A 22859-nucleotide genomic window follows, 5' to 3' on the forward strand; every position below is an offset into this window, starting at 1 on the left:
CAAGCCTGCCTGCACCCCCCACCCCCTGCAAATTATATATACCAGCTCTGATATCTCACTACAATTAGGAAAATGGTAAATTTCCTGATCTGCACTGTACTGTGATCTCCAGTCCAAAGCTTAAAGTTTTCAAAAACTTGATCTTATGGTCTCGACTGTACGAATTTGTAGATGTTCTTCGTGTTTCACTGTTGCAGTCATTACAATTGGGTTATCCTGCTGGCAGGCTACCCTCAGTGGCCTGAATTCCAAAGTCTAGGTCTGGCGTCGGTTGCTGTCACCTCTTCCCTGACGTCAGTGCACCAGGGGTATAAAAGATGCAGCCAACGCCATTTTCCTCAGTCTTTCTTGCCGCGCTTTGCCCGAAGTAAAAGCAGTTCGCAAGTGCCGGTCGGCCGACTCCTGAGATTTTCATGTTCGAATTTCAGATCTGAAGTCTTCACTAAAAAGCTAAGTACCCCGTTGGGGAAACTTTTTTCTTGCTCCAGACCGATGTCAGAAAAAGTTAATAATTGTATTTCTTGTGGGAAGCAAATACCTCATAAGGACTTTCATTCTTACTGTATTCCTTGCCTAGGCCTTTGCCTAGGCCCTGACCACGACGTTGCTAGTTGTCGGTTTTGTGCTAGATTTAGCCAACGCACTATTAAGCGTCGGTACGATTTTGCATTTCACTACTTTGGCAGAAGATTTAACTATACAATGTCATCGGATAGTCATCCGACTACCGGAATTCACAAGAAATGCAAAGAAAAAGAAAAGGACAGGCATCCGAGGTCCAAAACTGATGACGAGGCTTCTTCTAAGCCAGTCGCTGGTTCGCCGGTTCTCAGTGAGGCGCTTTCGCAGCCCCTGACACCCACTACTTTAGAGCCGCAGGCCGCTTACGACTCCCACGTGGAGCCAACTAGGCTGCTGGAAACTCAAGGTATTGAAACCTCGGAAACTATTCCCTCAGATGGGTCCGGAGCCGCTGAGCAGGCATCAGCTTCTGAGGGTGTTTTCAGGCCTACACAGTTATATGTTAAAATGACTTCAGCTTCAAAGATAAAGACTAAAGCACCTCTAAAGACAAAGAAACAAGTACAACAGCCCCATGGACAGGCCTCCATGCCTAAAAAAACAGATGCTCAAAATGGCCGAAGACCTAATTACTTTGATCAGGGGTTCCCATCCCCCTCCTGATAAGAGGCCTAGGCAAGAGACAGAATATGAATCTTCAGATCAGGTTTCCATTTCTTCTGATTCCTCTTTGGATCAGGAATACTCTCTTCCTCCCTATGAGGATTCTGATGCTGAGGAATCTATCCCTTCAGCCTCTCCTCCTGAGGATTATTCTTTTGGGGAAACTCTGCATACCATGAGGGAGCATTTCCACTGGGAGAGCCAAGATTATTCAGAATCTAAGAAAAGGCTCAGAGACTTCCCTTTACTACCTCAGCACAGGCCCCTTGCTATTTCACCTGTGTTAGACATTGTAGATTATGTATTTTCAGAGTCCAGTCTGACTCCTGACTCTTTACCGCCAGCTCCTGTTAAGCCAGACAGATACTACAGGGTTCCTGATTCACATAAATTCCTTTTCAAAAACCCTGCTGCTGACCCAGAAACTATCTCTCAGGGTCCCAAAGGGGTCAAGGCTTCCACTGCAAAAAACCCTACTCCCTCTGACAGGGATTCTAGGGCACTGGACAGATGGGTAAAAAAGATTAACACCTGCTACTTTGGCTGTAAGGGCTTTAAATTATCAGTTTCATATGCTCAAATATCAGCACTATATTATGTCACTGCTTAAACAGAAAATGTTGATAAATTCTGAATATGCAGAAAACAAAGAAATGCAGGATTTATTGCATGCAGCTGAACAAGTAGGAAAGCATACTTTGCAATGTGGTTTTGATTCTCTGGAGGCCTCCTGCAGGGCCGCAGTTACGGGTTCTGTCATTAGGAGGCATGCTTGGTTAAAGGAACAAAATCTACCTGATCATGTTAAGGCAAAATTATTAGATGCTCCATTACAGCATGATGCTTTGTTTGGTGTTAAAGCAGAAGAGGTTTTAAAGAAAATGGAGGACAAAGCTAAATCTATGCATACAGCTAAAGATTTCTTACAGGTACAGACACCAAGATTTAGCAGACACTGGCCTACAAAGAATTGGTCCTTTCCAGTGTCAGACAGGCCACAAAGGGGCAGATACAGATGCCCTAGAGGCAGATCCCAGCCCCAAGGTTCATACAGGTCTAAACAATGGGGTGCTTCTACCCCCAAAACTGGAGAAGACAAATCACAGCAATACAGGAAACAGTCCCAATGAGTTCCCCCTGCCTGCGCCAAGCACTTTTCTTCTGGCAGCACCTTTAGGGGGAAAGCTAGCACTTTTTTCTCAAAATTGGCACATAATAACCCAGGACAAATGGGTCTTAAACATAGTGTCACAAGGCTACAAGTTTCACTTCCATACCCTGCCAAGTGCAAACGGTTGGCCAGACCTGCCAAAACATCAATGGGCAGAGGCACAAAAACAAGTCTCATCCCTCATGGACATGAGGGCCAGTCAACAAGTACCAGAGCAAGAGCAGGGACAAGCATTCTGTTCAAGACTGTTCTTGGTACCCATAAAGGACAAAGCCTGGAGACCAATACTGGACCTATCTATTCTAAACACATATCTAGATATTCCAAAATTCAAAATGTTGACTACAGCAGCTTCTACCCATGTTGGGCAAGAAGGCTTGGCTTGTGACTTTAGATCTGAAAGAGGCATACCTGCATGTCCCAATCAGACAGACGTGCAGAAGATACCTCAGAGTCAAAGCTGGCTCAATGCACTACCAATTCTCTGCACTACCCTTTGGCTTATCTACTGCGCCCAGGGTCTTCACAAAGTGCCTGGCACAAGTAATTGCATTTTGCAGACAAAGAGGAATACAAATATATCCTTACTTGGACGACTGCCTCATTCAAGCAGAGAACAAGGACATTCTACTACAGCATCTGGCGTTTGTAAAGAGATTACCACCATGCCTAGGGTACACAGTCAACGAACAGAAATCAAAACTAGTACCCTCTCAAGAGATAATATTCCTGGGTGCAAGCTTAAATACAACTGCCCAGATGGCTTATCTCACGCCAGACAAAAGCAACTGACTACCTATTTTAAAATGTTGGCAACAAAGGCCCAGTTATCTGCAAGAAAAATTCTGCAGGCTTTGGGCTTCATGGCATCCTGCATTCTACTAATTCCATATGCAAGACTGCATATGAGGAAACTTCAATGGTACCTAAAAAGTGTTTGGACTCAACATTGCCACAGCCTTAAAACTATAGTTATTCTCATTCCCTGCCTGCAACAGGAGTTTCGATGGTGGGCGAAGGCCTGTCACCAAAACAAGGGACAGCCATTCACTATACCCCCAGCCACACAGACATTAACAACGGGTGCATCGGATTATGCCTGGGGAGCCCACATGGCAGGAAGATGTATTCAAGGCACATGGTCCGCAAACCAAATGCATCTACATATCAATCAGAAAGAGATGCTAGCTGTTCAAAATGCCCTGACAGCCTTCAAGGACCTACTAAGTCCGGGACAACTACTGATAAAGACAGACAGTACCATGGTCATGTGGTATATAAACAAGCAGGGAGGCACTCATTCTTACCCCCTTTGCAGACTGGCCATGACTTTGTGGGACACAGCATTGACTTACTAAGTACATCTGCAGGCGTAATTCCTGCCAGGAAAGATAAATACTCTGGCAGATGAACTAAGCAGAAACCTCATGGATCCCCACGAGTGGAAATTGGATCCACAAGTCTTCAGCATGATAACACGGAAATGGGGATATCCATAGATCTATTTGCCTCACCTCACAACTTCCATCTAAAGAGATTCTGCACAAGGACTTATCACAGACAAGCATGGAAAGTGGATGCCCTATCTTTCAGCTGGAAAAACTTAACAGTATATGCCTTTCCTCCTCTGCCTCTCCTCCCCAAGGTACTCCTAAATGTCAGACAGGAGAAGCCAAAAATGATACTGATTGCCCCAGACTGGCCACACCAGTACTATTATCCAATCCTAAGGAACTTGTCTCAATGCCCAGCCTGGACCTTACCTCAAGTGCCACATCTACTGTCCCAGCAGAACAATCAGATCCTGCACAGCCAACTCAAGACCTTAAATCTGGCAGCATGGCGGATAATGTAGTCATACAAAACACACCTCTCACTAAAGCGGTAATGGATGTCATTTCGGAGGCCAGGAGACCTAGTACTAGAAAATCATATGCTGGAAAATGGAAGAGATTCTGTGCTTGGAACCAGGCACAAGGAATTGACACAGCTGTACCAAATATTCCTCAGATTTTGCAATACTTAACTGAGATGCTGGACAAAGGCCTATCCTTTACATCTTTAGAAATTCATGCCTCTGCCATTTCGGCTCATTACAGTACAGAGCCACCAATCTTTCCTCATCCGTTATTAAGGCAGTACCTCAGAGGGGCCAAAAATTTAAGGCCTCCAAAGAGATCACCTATACCTGCATGGGACCTCAATTATGTCTTAGAAAAACTCACCCTGCCTCCTTTTGAGCCAGCTGCTACAGCTCATATAAAGTTTTTATCTTGGAAAACAGCTCTGCTCCTAGCAATAATTTCTGCAAGATGAGTCTCAGAGCTACAGGCACTCATGGCTGTGGAACCTTTTATCATTTTTTATCCAGACAGGGTTTCTCTGAGGACAAACCCGACTTTTATGCCTAAGGTAGTGTCCACTGTGGCCCTTAACCAAACTATTCATCTGCCTACCTTTTATCCAAACCCACAGAATAAGGGGGAGAGAATTCTGCATTCTTTGGACATACACAGACAGCTACGCTTCTATTTGAACAGAACCAAAGTTTTCAGAAAGACAGAGCAATTACTAGTGGCATATGCTGCAGGATCACAAGGAAAGGCTAGACTATTTCAAAGTGGATAGGCCACTACATTTGTTTCTGCTATTCACAACATGGCAAGCCAGTACCTAAGGGCATTAGGCCACATTCAACCAGAGCAGCAGCAACTTCAGCAGCCTTCCTCAGAGGAGTACCAACCAAAGATATTTTAGAGGCTGCTACTTGGAGTTCAGTGCACACCTTCACAAAGCACCATCACTTACCACTCTACTCTAAATCCAGGGCAGGTTTTGCCACTACAGTTCTGCAGGGCCTAATAGCCACTCCTAATGCTATTTAGCTCCAGCCTCCCAACCTTAGCTTTGGGATTCAACCCAGTTGTAATGACTGCAACAGTGAAACACGAAGAACATAGTACAGTTTATACACTTACCATAAATGTAGATGTTCGAGTATATTCACTGTTGCAGTCCAGGTTACCTACCCGCCATCCCCCATTTCTTTGCTGGATCTTATCTGTACTTCACTATTCTATACAATCTATGTGGTGTATTTGCTTGTAGATGAAGACAAAATATTTCTTTGGTGCATGCATGTTTTATTGACATATTTTTAGTCTACCCTTTTGGGGGCACCTGACATCTGGGGCAAGAAAAACTGAGGAAAATGGCGTTGGCTGCATCTTTTATACCCCTGGCACACTGACGTCCGGGAAGAGGTGACAGCAACCGACGCCGGACCTAAACTTTGGAATTCAGGCCGACTGAGGGTAGCCTGCCAGCAAGATAACCCAATTGTAATGACTGCAACAGTGAATACACTCGAGCATCTACATTTATGGTAAGTGTACACAACTGTACTTTTCTGAAAACTCTATCAAGTGATAGGAATCTCTCTCTCTCTATGTATATATATATATATATATATATATATATATATATATATATATATATGGGTCTACTGCTTGACATCGAAAAGACACTTCTCTGAAATTTAGTAGACCCTACAGTTCAGCGAAGGTCCACTTAAATGAAAGTGCACTTTCGCTGAAGTCTAGTACCCAAAAAAAAAAAAAAACACTAAAACATGTTTTTGCAGGGGGGCAAGCCCCCCTGCACCCCCCACACCCCCCAACTTAAATATACCAACTCCGAAATTGCATTACAGTGGGGAAAAAGGGAATATTCCCATTCCGCGCTGTAGTGTGACTGCCAAAGTCAATGTTGGAAGTTTCACTACTTCGAACATGTGGACTCGGTGAAGTGGAATTTGAAGTAGTGAAACTTCGAACAAATTGACAGAACCTATATATATATATATATATATATATATATATATATATATATATATATATATATATATAGATAGATAGATAGATAGATGCACACACATGCACACAGTCACACTTACTTTTGATTGTATGTGCTTTTTAAAGTCTATTTTCCAAGTAATTTCTGTGGTATTCCTGAAACAACCCACTAAACAAGTATAGTGGATCCGAAAACAAAACAGTGCAAGAAACTTGTCTGTGTGGAAGATTTTCAATCCATATATATCTAGTTAATCAATGTATATTAATCAGATCAGATAGTAGTAGTATAAGTAGCAAATTTAAACTTATCCTAAGTCAAAAAAGTAATAAAAAATGTATAATTTGAAATATTATACAGAATTTCTAAGTATTCAAAAGTAATCCAAGCAGGATAGGCAGTCTGTTTCCAGTTGAAAATCTTATATTAAGTACACAGACAAGCGATTTAGGAAGCCTGGACTAAACTACTTCTGTTCACTTAAAAGTGTACTGGAACTTAGAAAATTGCCACATTGTTTACATGACTAATTTTATTTTATTTTATTCTTCCATGTTAAATCAGTTTTAATTTAAGTGCATATTTTGTTTCCATCATCAGACATTTTTTCTTTTTCTTATTCTTTTTTCCACTTTATTCAAAATTATGTGTAATAATACTAATTATATAATAATATTTTTGTAGATAGTTTTTAAGGTGTTTGTATACAGTCCTGAAGAGGTCTAGAAGGACGGAAGCGATCTTCATTAACAATAGGTTATGGAAATAGAATATGATTTTTACAATGGATTTTTTTGCATACAAAGTATATATGTATATATTTATATATATTTTTAGATTGCCATATAGTCTAAGGTTTCTATATTTCCAGACATGTAGCATATTGTCTTGGATAAAATCATAGACTTAATAATCTGGTTAAATAAGAGGTACCGCATCATTATTAATTATATTTAAAGTACATAAGGATTATGTTATTATGACAGCTACTAAGTAGGGCAGGACCAGCTCGAATGTCACACTGATGAGGGAAGTGATGTGAATTTAACATGTATACCAATAACACTGTTTTACAGCACAATAAACCACTCCCTTGTCTGATAAATTGAAAATCTTCCACACAGAGAAGTTTCTTACACTGTTTTTTTTAAGGTCTATTTTCCATGCCTGTCACATTTTGTCTTCAACATTTGAATTTCACAGTTTTTTAAATCATTTATATTCTTATGTTTTTCTTTTTTGGTACAAAATATTTTGCTCATTCTGTAGTTTTCTTTTTTTCTTCTTCTTCTTTGTTTTGTAACAAAAATTGCAATTTATTGCCAGCAGACTGGGCATTATTGCATGTTAATCACCTCTCTGATAATATAACATTTGTAACTTCTTAACAGACGTTTCATCGCTTGATTAGTTTACAATACCTTTTCCCTTGTGCTTGCAATTACTTGTATACTTAAAGCTTACACTGTATTATCAGAAATGTTGTTTTAAGTTATATTCAATAATATAATTTTGTTACCACTAATATATATATATATATATATATATATATATATATATATATATATATATATATATATATATATATATATATATATATATAAATGCAACAAAGTAAGTACTGTCTTATGATGCCCTTATCAACAGTACAGCATTTTAGAAATGGCATTTGGGCCTCCATGGCCCTGTATAAAAGAAAAGTTATTTTTTATGAATATTAATGAGCTTGAACTTACACATATTGTTTTATGAGTGATAACATGGAGGAGGTCTCTGTCTTGCAAATGAAAAAGTGAAAAGAAAAGGCTGCCATTTGCTTACCCATTGAGAATTGGCTCCAAGTAGTTAAATGCACATGCTGTTCTTCAGCAGTCCTGAACTAATCTAGTTACTATGATTTAATATAGTAAGTATTCCAGTATGTTAACACAATCAAAAGAACCATAAAGTAAAGAGCTGCTGCACCACTCTTGTAAGGAAAGGTTAGAGTAATCTGGAACTTCTTACTTGTCCAGTGATACTGTTCTGTATATGGTTCAATACTACATTCATTCAGCTATGCAAAGTACAGTATCTGGAGACTGTATTAATTCAGTCAGAGAAAGAGGCACTAGAGAAAGCATTATCTTTTTTAGATATAAAGAATAAAGTCTTACATGTTTCTTCTCCATTATAAATTTTTTATTTGGAGCATGTAGCACTAGTTCATCTTTATTATCCTGTGATGCTGATCTTTGCAACACTGAATGCCCTATTCATTTACTTGTGTACAGCATTAGGAGCAAGTATGTATAGCATCTAGAGGTTGTATTACTTCTATGATGCAACTGCATCCATGTAAAACCAATGACATTTCTAAAGAGCAGAATTCTATATAATACTTTCCCATGTTATTTGTACTTTGAAGCATGTAAAAGCAGTTCACCTTGACTGATCCACTTCCGAAGTTTCACTGCATAAAAAAAATGAAAATGTGAAAGCAGCATACACCTTGTCAAGTCCTGCTCTGTGAAATATTGTTTGCTACAGTGTTTGGTTATTAAGTATGTAAAAAAAATCTTGACCATTCAATGATGCTGTGCTGAATTCTGCCATGCAAAACACAACATTTAAGGACCAGTAAAGCAGTTGCAGCTGGTGGCTTCAAATCAAAAGGAGGCTGTGGGAGACAGCTGAATGGGCAGGGCCAATGCGAAGGGTTGTGGCCAATTAGAAAAGGGTGGTCCTATGCTAAAAACTGCAAATACTGGGACTTTAATTAAATACGCTGCCCTGGGTGCCAAACCGTCATTATGAGAGTCCAATCAAGACAAAATGAAGGAAGTGTAGAAGAAAAAAAATATTTCAATGCATTGGCTACATGACAGCTTACTTAATATCTAGATGAAAACAAAAAGGTTGCGAGGCATGAAAAAATAAATTACTTTTTAACTACATTACTGGAATGCCAGTCAAAATCAAGTATAAAAAAACAAGCAGCACTCATCTCAAACTGCTTCTCCTTGTACTGCAGTTCTAATTATAATTTATATTCAGCTTTATAAAAGTACCAAGTAACATGCTGAAAGTAGCATTCTCTGTGATACCCCCACTTGTAAAAATGTTTCTTATCCAAAAAAGACCTACTGCCTGACAACTATCTACTTGTTTCATGTGGAAAACATGGTTAAAGTTAAAAATGAACAGCAAACCAGAAACAAGCTCAAGATAAACCTTCTGCACCCAGGCAAAACTTCCACCCCAACCCCTGAGAAACTCTTAGAGAAAGGCCAAGAAGAAGTAGCCAACACCTTTAACTCCTTTTTCACTGAGACTATCCAAACCTTAGCCAGTCACCTTACCTCCACTTCCCCACCTGCTGCTAAACTGCGAAGTGACAACCCTACCCCCTTTAATTTAAAGCCAGTCTCTTCCTCCTATGTACGCCCCTCCTAAAAAACTCAAACCAACTACCCTAGCTTGACCACCTTCCTGGAATTCTTACAAATTGCATCTGATGAAATAGCCTACCCCATATCAATCCTAATAAACAGATCTATAACTGAGATGAACATTCCCTCAATCTGGAAGACTTCCTATATCATTCCACTTCACAAAGGAGGTACCTCCCTGGAAATGTCAAATTATAGACCAATAGCCATCCTGTCCCCCATAGCGAAAATCATGGAAAGATGCATCCACAAACAACTTCTTCACTATCTGACCTCTAATAATCTCTTGTCCAATGCCCAGCATGGTTTTCGTCCGCATCATAGTACAACTACTGCCCTCCTTTCCTTTATTGACTTAATCAACAACAATCGCAATAACAAACTCATATCATCTGCCCTCTTTCTGGACCTATCAAAAGCATTCGATATGGTCAATCATCAATTCCTTCTCAACATCCTTGAAACCCTACGTCTGGACACTCCAGCACTAAACTGGTTCAATTCCTACCTCACTGGTAGGCAACAAGCTGTCCTATGGCAAAACAGAATATCGGGACTGCTCCCGAATACCATAGGTGTTCCTCAGGGCTCAATACTGGGTCCACTTCTGTTTTCCATCTTCATAAATGACCTTCAATCAATCATCCCTAAATCCACCTGTATACAATACGGCGACTCCACCTTAATCTGCTCCAACATCTCCTCCCGAATCTCCAAATGACCACACAACATTGTTTTGCACTAGTTGAAAAATGGTTCACTGACTTAAAACTTCTACTTAACCCATCTAAAACCAAACTATTACTTTTCTTCCCCAACGTCTTCTCACCTCTAGGTAAAGAACTCCCAAACACTAACAACACAACCTTTCATATTAAATCCACTAATGGGACCCTCATAACCCCTGTCACCAGTACCAAACTGCTAGGTGTCACTATTGATCATAAGCTCAAATTTGACATACACATTACCCAAACAGTAAAGTCTGTTAACAAAACTAGGATCTATGTACAGAATTAAAAACTTCCTAACTCCCACTACCAAATTAACTATTGCTCGTCCATCTCCTCTCTTCCCTCCTCTATGCTTCCCCGATCCTCTCTTTTCTCAATAAACGGAACTTAACATGCTCTCTCTTGCCTATAACCACATTGCCAGATTTATTACAGGTTCCCTTATCGAACCCATCATTGCCTTAATCTGCGAAGACTTGGCTGGTTGGAACTGCCAAATCTCCTCAAACTTAGCCAACTCGCCGAAGCTTATAAAATTATCAACCATCCTGATAGAACTCCCTCACTGTGCAAAATTCTAACTCCATATACTAACCTCAATAGTCTCCGATCATCAAACAGCATCCAGATCCTAACAATTAAAGCAAAAAACTCAGGTGGGGATGCCCTTTATGCAAATTCCATTGGCAAGCAGTGGAACTCCCTGCCAAACAACCTTAGACTTACTTCTATGCTCTATCATTTCAAAGCTAACCTTAAAGAATATCTCTCCACACAATGGACATGCCCATGTCGAGAACCTGACTAACTACATATCTCTTTACTTCTAGGTCCACTTCCCTAGCCCATTTCCCTAATTGCAGATCTCTAAAATTTCTCTTTCCTTTTAGTAATAAGGAAAATCTCTGATTTCAGTCTATTTTTCAGTATCTTTAATGAAATCAATGTTCTGTGTATAATTTCCTGTCTGTCCTTTAGTCTTATATAACATCTATGTAAATTTTCATTCCTGCATATGTAAGCTGTATTCTCTTGTTGTAACAATACTTTGAATCTTGCAATTTAAATATGTACTTCTATTGTGTATTGGAGCTTTTCTCCTCGGGCCTCTACTGAAAACGGATATGTATCCAGTTAGACCAGCCTGGTTAACAAATGTAAAATAAAATAAATAAATAAATAAATTAAAGGATTACTGCACAGGTTATGGACCACACATGATAGATTGGCATTCTGTTTAGTTTACGGGTAAAGCCTGCAAAGATGACTGCAAGTCTCCAACAAATGTAATGAGCTTCTGAAAATACTGTAATCTTGTCCTTTATTACAAATACTGTCATATACATTTCAATACCCAAGGCTTATACACTATCTAGTTATGTTATGGCAACAACAAAAAGGCTTTCAATGTTGGTAATTCTTTAACAGTATGCTTATTAAAGCTTACTTGCATCTTACAGTCTCAGACAAGCTTACCTGATGGTCAATAAAGCATTGCTTCTCAAACCAAGAGCAACAGGCACTGCAACAACATGCATTTTCTGAATAATAAGAAGAAGCATAAATCAACATTATAAAAATATGACAGAAAACCAGAACATTCTGCAAAATCAAGGTCAGATGAAAAGCCACTGCAGTACTTGTGTCTACCTTGGATGGGGAGATACTCTGCACACTTAACACTGCATAACTGTTCCTTGCCTTGCTTGGAGACATCCAGAGTCACTACGTGGGGGAGTGGGGTGCAACAAGTATGTCATAGTTTGAAATGTGTCTGGCTGATGGTGATGACCCTGACACATTTGTCATACCTCTCAACCTCAGAGCAAGAAATATAGACAAAGCCATAAATAGAAGTGGGACAAAGGCCCAAAAATTAGGACAATTTTTAAATACTGTTCTTATAAACTTAGAAAGATAATTAGGTCTTGCGTTAGTATGAATTTTCTGAAGGGTATGAAATCTAAAACTTAAATGTTTGTCATTATATTCTAAGTTCAGTCTTTAATGATTTGCCACTAAGCCACAATTTTATGAAAAATGGACCAAAAATGTGATGCAAAAATATAAAATAGCCACACAATACAGCCGGGAACCTGTCAAAGAAGGGACACTTTTTAAAATATTACTACTAACTTGAGCAGCTGACAAAAGAGAATCTACATGCATTTCTGAAATTAAAAGTACTCTATAACTCTGATCATTACAATTATTTATTAATTGTAAACCGTCCACATTTTCTTCCAAATTTCCCATTTTGCAGAGGAATTATTAGGGGGAGAGGAATATTTTGAGACAAAATCGGGGAGAGTTGACAGATTTGGATATACCTAATTCTATAAAGCGATTTATTTGCATGTACCTCTTGGTGCAGGAAATTTGGACAAGGCCAAATATATTGGGGGAACATACAAACAGTACTAAAAATTGCTCTTGTATAAACTTAGACAGTTGACAGAATAACAGGTCTTGCATGCATTTTTCTGAATGGTATGAAGTCTGAAACTCAATGTCTGTCATTATTTAGTGACTTCATTCCTAAATGATTTGTCAGAAAACCACAAATGTTATGAGGGACAAACCAAAAATAAGAAGCAAAAATCTATTCATTCTGCAAAAATCTGGACAGTTGAGAGGTATAGTTCAGCTAGGGCTGTCTGAGCTTGCCACCCTTCCCCCCCTCACAAAATCATGGTCGAATGGGGCTTTTCCCCTGCAGCTGTTCCATTGTCCCATTATTTGGCTACTTCACCCCATTTACCATAAACACTGTAATTTGCATACTGTTTTACTCCTGTGATGATTTGGATTTCATTTAAAAGTTTTATTTTACATTTTACAGCATAAACACTAATGGACATCTGCTAAACAAAGCAATGCATTCTCACAATGAAAATAGACTTAGCATTAAAACCTATCTGCCCTTGAAACTCACATTCATTGAAACAGTACTGAAACCCACATTCAAAGGAAATACATCTGGCCAGTAGCAGATAAAGATTAACTTTGGGCTGTTTTCAAATCATAGGCCCCTTACACAGGAAACATACATGTGTTCTTTGATACACCTTCCTGGTTGTATAAAATGATATCCCTTGTATAATACAGTACAGCTGTTAGAAGTTGTTTTAAATGTATTGTTTTGAACATTTTCCAGTAAATAATGAAACAAAATGCATGCACCAGTAATGACACAACTGCCCAATTCAGAACATTTCCATCATAAAAGTCTACTCAAACTTCTACAATCCACCAGTATCAGTAAATATGCACAATCTCTGCAGAAGTAAAAGTCATCTAAATAATTCCACATTAAAGAGATCTGTAACTAATGAAGAGGTTGCTGCTAGCACACAACTTTATATTTCATTGTTTCATCTATAAATAAATTGCCTGTTGCCCTTAAGGAATAAATTGCCTATGTTACATAAAAATGATAAGCTAGTAATATTGCAATAGGGAACAGATGGCAAACTGATAACAGGTTCATCATTACTAGGTATCTCAGCCAAAGAGGACATTTTCAGGACTGCAGCATACACCCCCTTTAAAAGTACAACACAGTACAATATCAGCAATGCATGTATATACTGTGGGAGTAGAACCTACAGCCTTCTGCATCAAAAGCAAGTACACTACCTGTTGTACTATTAACAATGCAAGCAGACTCACTCACCATAAGCAGCACTGAACTTTTCTTCAAGCTCTCAGCTCCTTGTAAATCCACTCAACTGTATCTCTCAACTTTGAAGCACAAAAAATCTGGAAAAAGCCAAAATGTATTGGGGGGGGGGACAAAAACCCCAAAACTAGGGACACATTTCAACCTTGCTTGTATAACCTTGGAAAGTTACTCAAATAAAATGCTGTGTTACCGCCATGCGTTTCACTGCCAAGTCTTGTCCCCAGAACCCTGTGCACTACAGTCAGAGCAACATACCACTATGCCAAATAAGCTGTTTCTTGAAAGACAGGTACACAAACTTAAATGGCTATCATTTAGTGAATTAAATTCTCACCATAGCTCTCAACTTCTTAGCACAAAACACCTAGACAAAGCCAATAATGGGGGAATACAGTCCCCCAAACATATTCAGTGAACTTGGTTCTCACCATAGCTCTCAACCTGTTAGCACAAAAAAACCTGGACAAAGCCAACAGTGGTCTTATAAACATAAACTTGCTAGAATAAATGGTTTTGTTTTACAATGTGCTTTCTGAAGAATATGAAGACTGAAATTCAAATGCCTGTCATTATTTTCCAGAAAACCACAGATTTTTATGAGGAACAGAACAGCAATATGAAGCAAAAATAAAATGCTGCGTTACCGGCATGCATTTCACTGCCAAGTCTTGAAACAAGGACCCTGTGCACTACAGTCAGAGAAACATACCATTATGCCAAATAAGCTGTTTCTTGAAAGACAGGTACACTGAAACTTAAATGGCTATCATTTATTGAATTCAGTTCTCACCATAGCTCTCAACTTCCTAACACAAAACACCTTGACAAAGCTAATAATGGGGGAATACAGGCCCCCAAACATATTCAGTGAATTCAGTTCTCACTGTAGTTCTCAACCTGTTAGCACAAAAAACCTGAACAAAGCCAGCAATGATCTTATAAACAGAAAATTGCTAGAATAACAGGTTTTGTGTTACCATGTACTTTCTGAAGAATATGTAGTCTAAAATTCAAATGCCTGTCATTATTTTCGAGAAAACCATAGATTTTATGAGGAACAGAACACCAATATGAAGCAAAACTTTCACAAGTGGTGGTAAAATTCAGACTCTTGCTACCTTCTCCCAAGGTACAGGGTTTGAGTCTAGCCACCACCAGGTAGAATTCCTGAGTTGTTCTAGTCACTGGGGGCATTTCACACACACACCTTAATTCCATTCCTGCAGCTTGATTCCATTCACACCCTACCTGAGCTTAATTCCCTTCTGGCAGCTTGATTCCATTCCACTTATATCCTCGAGCAACTCGAGAGACAGCAGCAAGGTCCTTGTCCCTGTGAGAGCAGGCTCCAGCCTGCAGATGTCGCAGTCCGATCCCCTTCCAGTCAATGCCGATCACGCATGTGCAGATGTTGCAGTCCAATCCCCTTACAGTCAATGGCTGTCTTCCTATCTGGACTGGTTCACCAGCAGTCCAGATTCCTCTGGGAATGCCAATCACGCATTTGTTTTTGTATTTCTTTTTTTTTTTTTTCATTTTGCTTTTTTTTTTGTCTTTTAAGTTTGTTTTAATTTCTGGGGTGGGCTGCAGTCCAATAGCACGAGCCATCCCTGCAGTAAAGTATGGGTTTTGGAGGCTATATACATTCCATGAAAGTGCTCGTGTAAAAATGATGATCATGGAGTAGTAGCATACACTGTATTATGGACTTGATCTTTTGATATGTGTTGTTCTCTAATATCTACTAGTGAGAAATAATACCCAAATGTAGACAGCAAGAATATTTCTCTTTAATGTATATGATTGCAAATATTATTTATTGCAGTGTGTGAATATGTAGGAGCTACCATATTTTTTCTTAGCGATTCATGTTTTATTAATAATAAAACTGTTTTACTGTAAATAAATGTGATCTTTTAGGGAAGCAACACACATGTTGTGGTAATGATACATTGACAGTGCTATCCCATTAGTTACCTGACTGAGATGTACTTATCATATGTAAGCAATAGGAGTATTTTACTTTATTTTTGATTTGTACAAGTATTGTTTGGTGCAATGATTGTATGCAAATGATACAGTAGTATGATGCTGGTCTTTGTGCATTTGAGTGCCATATTCATACTTCTACACAAAATAGAACATTGGGGGTAGTAAAGTACAACAGTTAGAGCCTGTAATGCATGTACTACACAAATGCAAGATGATTTGGAGGGAGAAGCAATATATAGCATTATGGTCCTGATGCTCTAATACATGTCCTCTGACACCCATTATAAGGAATAGTCAAATGTAAATAATAGGAGTATTTCACTTTATCGTACGTGATTGATATCATTTGTTGCACTGTTGGCATGTGGATGTTGGAGCTTACACTTTTCAACTCATATTTCTAATAAAAAAAAATAATGTTTTACAACAGAAAAATCATGGGAAAGTAAAATATCTTAGTGTCCTGATGCTTCTACAGTGACATTCTCCAACACCCAATAGTGTGAAGTAATAGTCAAGTAAAGGCAACAGGAATATCTCACTTTATTGTGCATCATTACAAATATTATTTGGCCTATTATTTATATTTGGGTACAATAGTTCTGTGCAACACTTTGTCCCATGGCACTTTTTTTTTTAAATGGCCAAATATTGTATTCATTCAGCCATCCAAAGTACAGCATCTGGAGGCTATATTAATTCATTAAGGCAAAGTCATAGTTGTAAATGCAATGTAATTTCATTTTTATCAAGAATGAATGGTGTATTTCATTTCCTGGTTAACCTTCTTGCATTCCTTTGTTTGTACAAATATGGTGTGACCATTAACAATGAGTGGTGGTGCATCTTCATTTTCCATTGTTAGTGCCATATGTTCATATGTGTGTACTAGGCTAATGGCCCTGGAGCCTTTACATGTCTAGCCTATAGGATTATCCTGGCATCGTGCCAGCCAACCTTTGTTCCTAGTGCCTCTGTCCAGTAGAGCCACTGGAGTGAAATAAATAGCCTCTGCAAGGCTCTAACCCAGGGCCCTGCACACCATAGCCAGAGTGATTTACCACTAAACCATGTCAGATATGCATAGGATCATTTACTTCAATGATTTCATGTTCTGAATGTTGTATGTTTAGTAGCTGAGGTATGATTGGGTACTATTTTACCATTTTAAGTGTCTTTTTGGGGACTGGGACCACACAGCCTTCTCAGTTCTGACTACAGAGTATAGCATTTTGCCTACCGTGACCACATATCAGAAGAGAACACGAGAGCTTGAGTGGCTTACCTGGAGGGAGGATTGCTTAGCCAGGGAAGTATGATATTGTAGATGCACAATAGCCAGCCTATATGTTCCCAGGTATTTGGCTTCTTTGCTTTACAGGATGCCAGTGCACTGTTATGGCCAGGTGGGACACAAGATGATGAGCCAAACACTGGTACCTACTGGGAAAGGTACAGGATTGCTGTAAGAAACTGAGGAAAAAGAACCTTTAGCACTCAGAACAGAATTTATTGCAAAGCAGACAGATAGATGTGACTGATTAAAAAATACAGCAAGACTATGAATAATTTATTTGCAAATGGCTCAAAATGCATGTGTAGCTGGAAAAAAATTATAATCTTAGTAATTAATAATGTAAGCATGTATATTCACAGTTTGTTGCATCATAAGTTATATAATTAATTGGTTCACTTCAAAACCAGTCTGTTGGTACTTAGCAGATCCTTTTTATATAGCAAATCAATTTATTTTATTATTTTACATAAATTGCTCCATTTCAAAATCTGCCAGATGTTATTTAGCAGATACTTATTATACAGCAAATAACTCTGCTTTATCATCTGACATAAGTAATGACTACCTTCCATGGCAATGCTTCAGCTGTTTGTTATTACTTCTGAGAGCAGTTGTGAAAGTTGTATAATTGCCTTTCTTTTATCCACAGTTGCATTTTGAAGTGCTGGGTATTTGAGCATGAACGGATAATTTAATCCACTGTTACTTCCTTGATCATTTGCCTATTACATTTCTGTCTTATGTATTGGAAAATAAATAAAAGATGCAGTCAGCTGTGCATGATGTGATGTTACTGAAACCATGTCCTGCTATTCCAGCACTTCATTACATCGACATGCAACACTAAAACTACATTGCAAGTTGGCATTTAGAATAGACAGATTTATTTTTTTGTTTGTTTGTTTCATACAACTTAGAGTGTCTTGAATCTGCCATATTTTTGAAGGCTGTTTTTTTTCTGGAACTGTACCTCTAATTTGCCCTGACTTTGGCAGCTTTTAAACCTGGTTTAATATTGCAGTAAATACCAGCTTTTATGCAAAGACAACATAACAGGCACTGGGTTACTGTTTAATTAAGATATATTTTGTATTAACTATTTCTTATGTGAAAATGCCTTCAGCTATAGAATGCAGCAGTCATAATTTCACTGCAGAACCTTGAGATTGTTTTCAAACACTTTCATGTTTAAATAATTTAAATGTGGTCATGTATGATAGTTCCTCACACCATAAAGTTTGAGTACTTGTGATGCTTGAGAAGTTATGCAGATAACCCATCATTTGACGTATGGTGATCCTGAATTCTAGTAGATCCATGACTATATTCCCTGCAGTTGTCCTTCAAGGCCTACATTTTAAGGCCCCTACTAACTTCACAGTTCCTCTTACTTCCCTCTTCTTAGCCAGCCTACTGTAATAACACAGCAATTCTACAACTTTTCTGCATGCTGCAGCTGACACATCTCAAGTAATTGTAGAAATAGTAAATCTGTCCTTTATTAAGGTGTTTTGTCAGTATATATTTTTTCTACTTCACTCAGAATTAAACTTGCACAATTGTTTGACTTTCATTGTGTTGTAATTAACAGCTGTATTTTAAATTGCTTGCTTTCTGAAGGGATCGCTTGCTACCACAGTGGATTTCAGCACTTGCTGAATGCCCTACTATTACCAGAATGTATGAAGAGACAGCACTGCTTAGAGACCATATTGTGGCGAATTCACTCATTCGAGTCCTGCAGATTTTAGAGGAATTCAACATCACCCTGGAATCATCTCTGGCAAAAGGGATTGGAATCTAATGAACTTCATAAAAACTGATTTCTTTATTGTGAAAATTTTAAAAACTGCAAATAAAATTGAGAGGGTCCATTTCAGGCCTAAACACTGCTACTTGTGCAACACTGTAAACCACTAGACCACTGCCCTGGCATAGAATAGGTCACATGACTCTTCTGAGAAAACTGCCACAGAGCAAGTGTAAGAACTGGACATAGTAATCTAGCATATTCGAAGTTAAAGTTTAGTAAACCATACAATATTGCTGTATGTAAGTTGAGTGTAAATATTCTGCCTTTTTAAAGTGTTATTAACTCTGCAAGTATGATTTTACCAAAATGAATGTTTATGCATTGGAAAGAATAGTATTAGCCCATACAGTCTGGGTATTGCTAAGGAACAAGAAGCAGGGACGTGTGTACATATAATGAGGTACCAATCTACTGAGTTTATTTTTAGGTACTCTTAAAAAGCAAAAATGGCTATTAGAGTCTAATGATGCTACCATTTCTTTGTGGTTGTGTAGATTCTGCACATTAGGTTTTCTTAATTATTCCTGTAGATTTTTACTGTTTAAATGTATGTACAGTGACTTTTCTTTTAGTTTTTTTTTTTTATTTATGCATATCGCTGTTGGCAGACATGCACTGAGAAATATATGTTTGACTCTGGATCTGGTAAGCTTCTGTGTGACCTTGTGGGCAGACCAAGGCCGCAGGCATGATAGCTTGTGCAATCTAGAATGATTTTTTCTAGTGCTGCAGTCAGATATAGCAACAGTGTTAACATTAGAGCAAAGTTGCTCAGCTACTCAAATCTTTGTCAGTTAGTACTGTTTAAGAAATATTTCTGTAGAGCGGTTTGTCTGAATATTTGTTTATTTTACATTTGTTTTAATTTGAGTTTACAAGGAAAAATAGCTAATTCTTTGTGGTTGTATTAGTGTTTGATCAAAGAACTGTTTCTTCTCCCTTGGTCCTTGACAGGTTGTTTAGACCTAGGGCAATGTTCTGCCTCATCTGGTATATGAAAGAATGTTGTAAACAGAAGCACAGTGTCAGTTTTACTCAAAAGTATTATACATTGGTGAGGCTATAGGTTTTCTACAAGGCCAAGGAACCTTACTCCATTTCTCCCAGAAAAGGAAAGAAAGAACAGATGCTGACTCATTCCACAGTTGTAATAGTATAATGATAGAGCTGAGAATGGAGAAGCATGGTGATAAGCAAATAACAAAAGACATTTATTGAAAGGAAAAGTGTTACAATACAAATGAAGCACATACAGCACATGTTGAATGGGACTGTGTTTGTCAACGCTGTTACATTGCCAAAAATGTACATTCTTTTGTTGAGGAAGCATCTCAGTCATTTCAGCTCTTTTGATGACGGAAAGAAAATAAGTAGCTGAGTTATTGTGATGCCCAGGTTGTCCTGGACAGAAACATCATGTTAATTGGCAAAATTACCTAGCAGACACCTGTGAATTATGTGGTAAAAGAGGTAGTCACACAGAATCTCATGTAAATTTATAAATGCCTCATATAAGTGCAACTAAAATTTTACCTTAAGAAATGAGCATGTTTAAATACAGGGTGTGGTGAATAAGATCAGGTATGTCTCACAACACAAAATAATACACGCACACTTTTGGTTATGGTATAATTTCTGTGCAACTTATTCGTTGCTGGGGTGTAAACATAGGCTAGTCAAATAAAGCACTCTGAATTTAACTTAGTTGCTTGATATTTCAAGGACCACTGTGGCCTAAATACATTTTCCTCCCCTAAGAAACTTTTACATTTGAAAAAGCATAACTTATCAGTTTCAACCCTTCGTATGGAATTTTTATCCTAGTGACCTTCCTCTGTGCACACCATTTTGGAAATGAATAACATTTCATGATGTATGTCTTTTTAGGAATTAGCATAATTTTGCCTGTCACATGTGAATGCCCCCCCCCCCCCCAAAAGGAAAGAATACAAGCACAGCTGTGTACTGGTCACTGTTTTATGTCAAACCTACTGAGGTCATAAAGCTGTTAAAACTCAACATATGTAAAACTGCTTTCTTTCCCTTCCCTGGAGCCATAAACCATTTAAGCATCTTGTACTTTGAAGGTGTCTAAATCTGATAACCACTGACAGCAATTTCACTTATTAGCTGAGATTTGCAAGCCATGAAATAATATACCTTGGGTGACTCAAGGAAGAAAAACAGGACCTGAAACCCCAAAAATATCATTTTTAAAAAGGCTGTATTATTGCATATATTTATTTATCCTTTTATAACTTTTTACAGAGGTGTTCTAACAAGTTTTTCACAAATGTATATGCAAGATTCACTGCAAAAAAAAAACTCACAGATATTTTTTTCTGATTATTCTAAAACTTGACAGTATTTCTCACTAGTCCAATTTTAAGTTAATGAGACTGTATCCTACCAAGACAATACAGGGCACTGAAATCTTATTGCCTGTGCCCTCACAGTGTTGTATGGGAAAGAAGTATCTTTCCAAGAAAATTAGATTTGTCAGCATGTCTGCCCCCACGATGGCACACTGTTCTTTCCAAGAAAATGAGCTTTGTCAGCATGTCTGCCCCCACGATGGCACACTGTTTTAGGAAAAAACAAAGTGTAGTAGTAAGTAGTTATTGTGCTGCTGGCAAATTTGGACTTTCTGGAACTGCACGACAAGATTTTATTTTTCATTTTTATGCCTGTAGTGATACTCTAGTTGTCAGCATTCTGACAGGCTTGCTGTTGTGCCAGAAGCAGCTGTGTGCTGTTAGGGCATGAATATTTATAAGTGTAAATTTGATGACACATCATTGTATAGATCTGGTTTTACTAAGCAAATACATAATTTCTGCAAATATGTATTTGCCTGGAATTGTTTATTGGTGTAAAAAAGCATGTGGCTATAGGTAGGGTACATTACCCTTAGGTTAAGTGCAGACTACTGATGATTTGGTGTTTCAGCCACTCTAATGATTATATGACTTATAATTGTAAAGCAAATTCTACAAGCATTGTTAGTGCTCCATTTTGAACAAAACTTTCACAAAATCCAGTGATTACATTCATTAAAAGAAAGCAGGAGATTGTTTTAACTGAACTTGATATTGTGGAGCTGTATTTAAGAAAATAAAAGGCAAAACAGATATATGTTCAGGTTAAATATGTATATCCATGTCTTTTGTCTTTAATGTACAAGATATATGGCTACTATCATTATGGAGAAGTCACCCCCCCAATAAAAAGAATAATTGTCAACTTTGTTTCTTTACTGCATCCAAAGACGTTCTCAGATGAACTAGGAAATATGAATATTTAACCAGTATGGAGGCATATGTCATTGTTATTTTGTATTTGTTAATATTCCTCATGGCACTGATGTGCATGAAGTGTGCTTAAAAAAAGGAGCAGACATACCATGCCCCCAACCCCTGTTATTACAGGCTTCAGTGTATCCCATGACAAATATCATTGAAGCTGCAGTTATTAATAAGCTAAGCAGATTCAGGTCATCCCTGCAGTTTTAATTACATTTTAAACATGAAGAACTACAGTGTAGAAATGTGTTGTTGTGTAGGGGTAGTTCTATGAATTCAGTAATCAGTATTAAAACATCAAAAAATAATTTATAACCATCAGGACTCACTGGTGAAGTTATAAAAGAACTGCATATTTGTCAAGATGCCTTGTTTATAGCAATGCTCTCACAAA

At 38.1% G+C, this 22859-nt stretch overlaps 1 protein-coding gene across 4 annotated transcripts in view; it reads left to right on the plus strand.

Annotated features, from left to right (window-relative positions):
• The window catches only part of LOC122815561 (DENN domain-containing protein 5B-like), a 1792502-nt gene extending 1770096 nt beyond the window's left edge, over nucleotides 1–22406 (plus strand). For all 4 annotated transcript variants that reach the window (XM_044088154.1, XM_044088155.1, XM_044088156.1 and 1 more), the window contains one exon: nucleotides 18971–22406. In XM_044088154.1, coding sequence (XP_043944089.1) covers nucleotides 18971–19154 — 184 coding nt within the window. In that variant the 3' untranslated portion in view covers nucleotides 19155–22406. The remainder of the gene's footprint in view (nucleotides 1–18970) is intronic.
• The last annotated feature ends 453 nt before the right edge of the window (nucleotides 22407–22859 follow it).

The sequence above is a fragment of the Protopterus annectens genome, chromosome 11.part0 (assembly GCF_019279795.1).
Source record: "Protopterus annectens isolate FY-2018-M chromosome 11.part0, PAN1.0, whole genome shotgun sequence".
Lineage (NCBI taxonomy): Eukaryota > Metazoa > Chordata > Ceratodontiformes > Protopteridae > Protopterus > Protopterus annectens.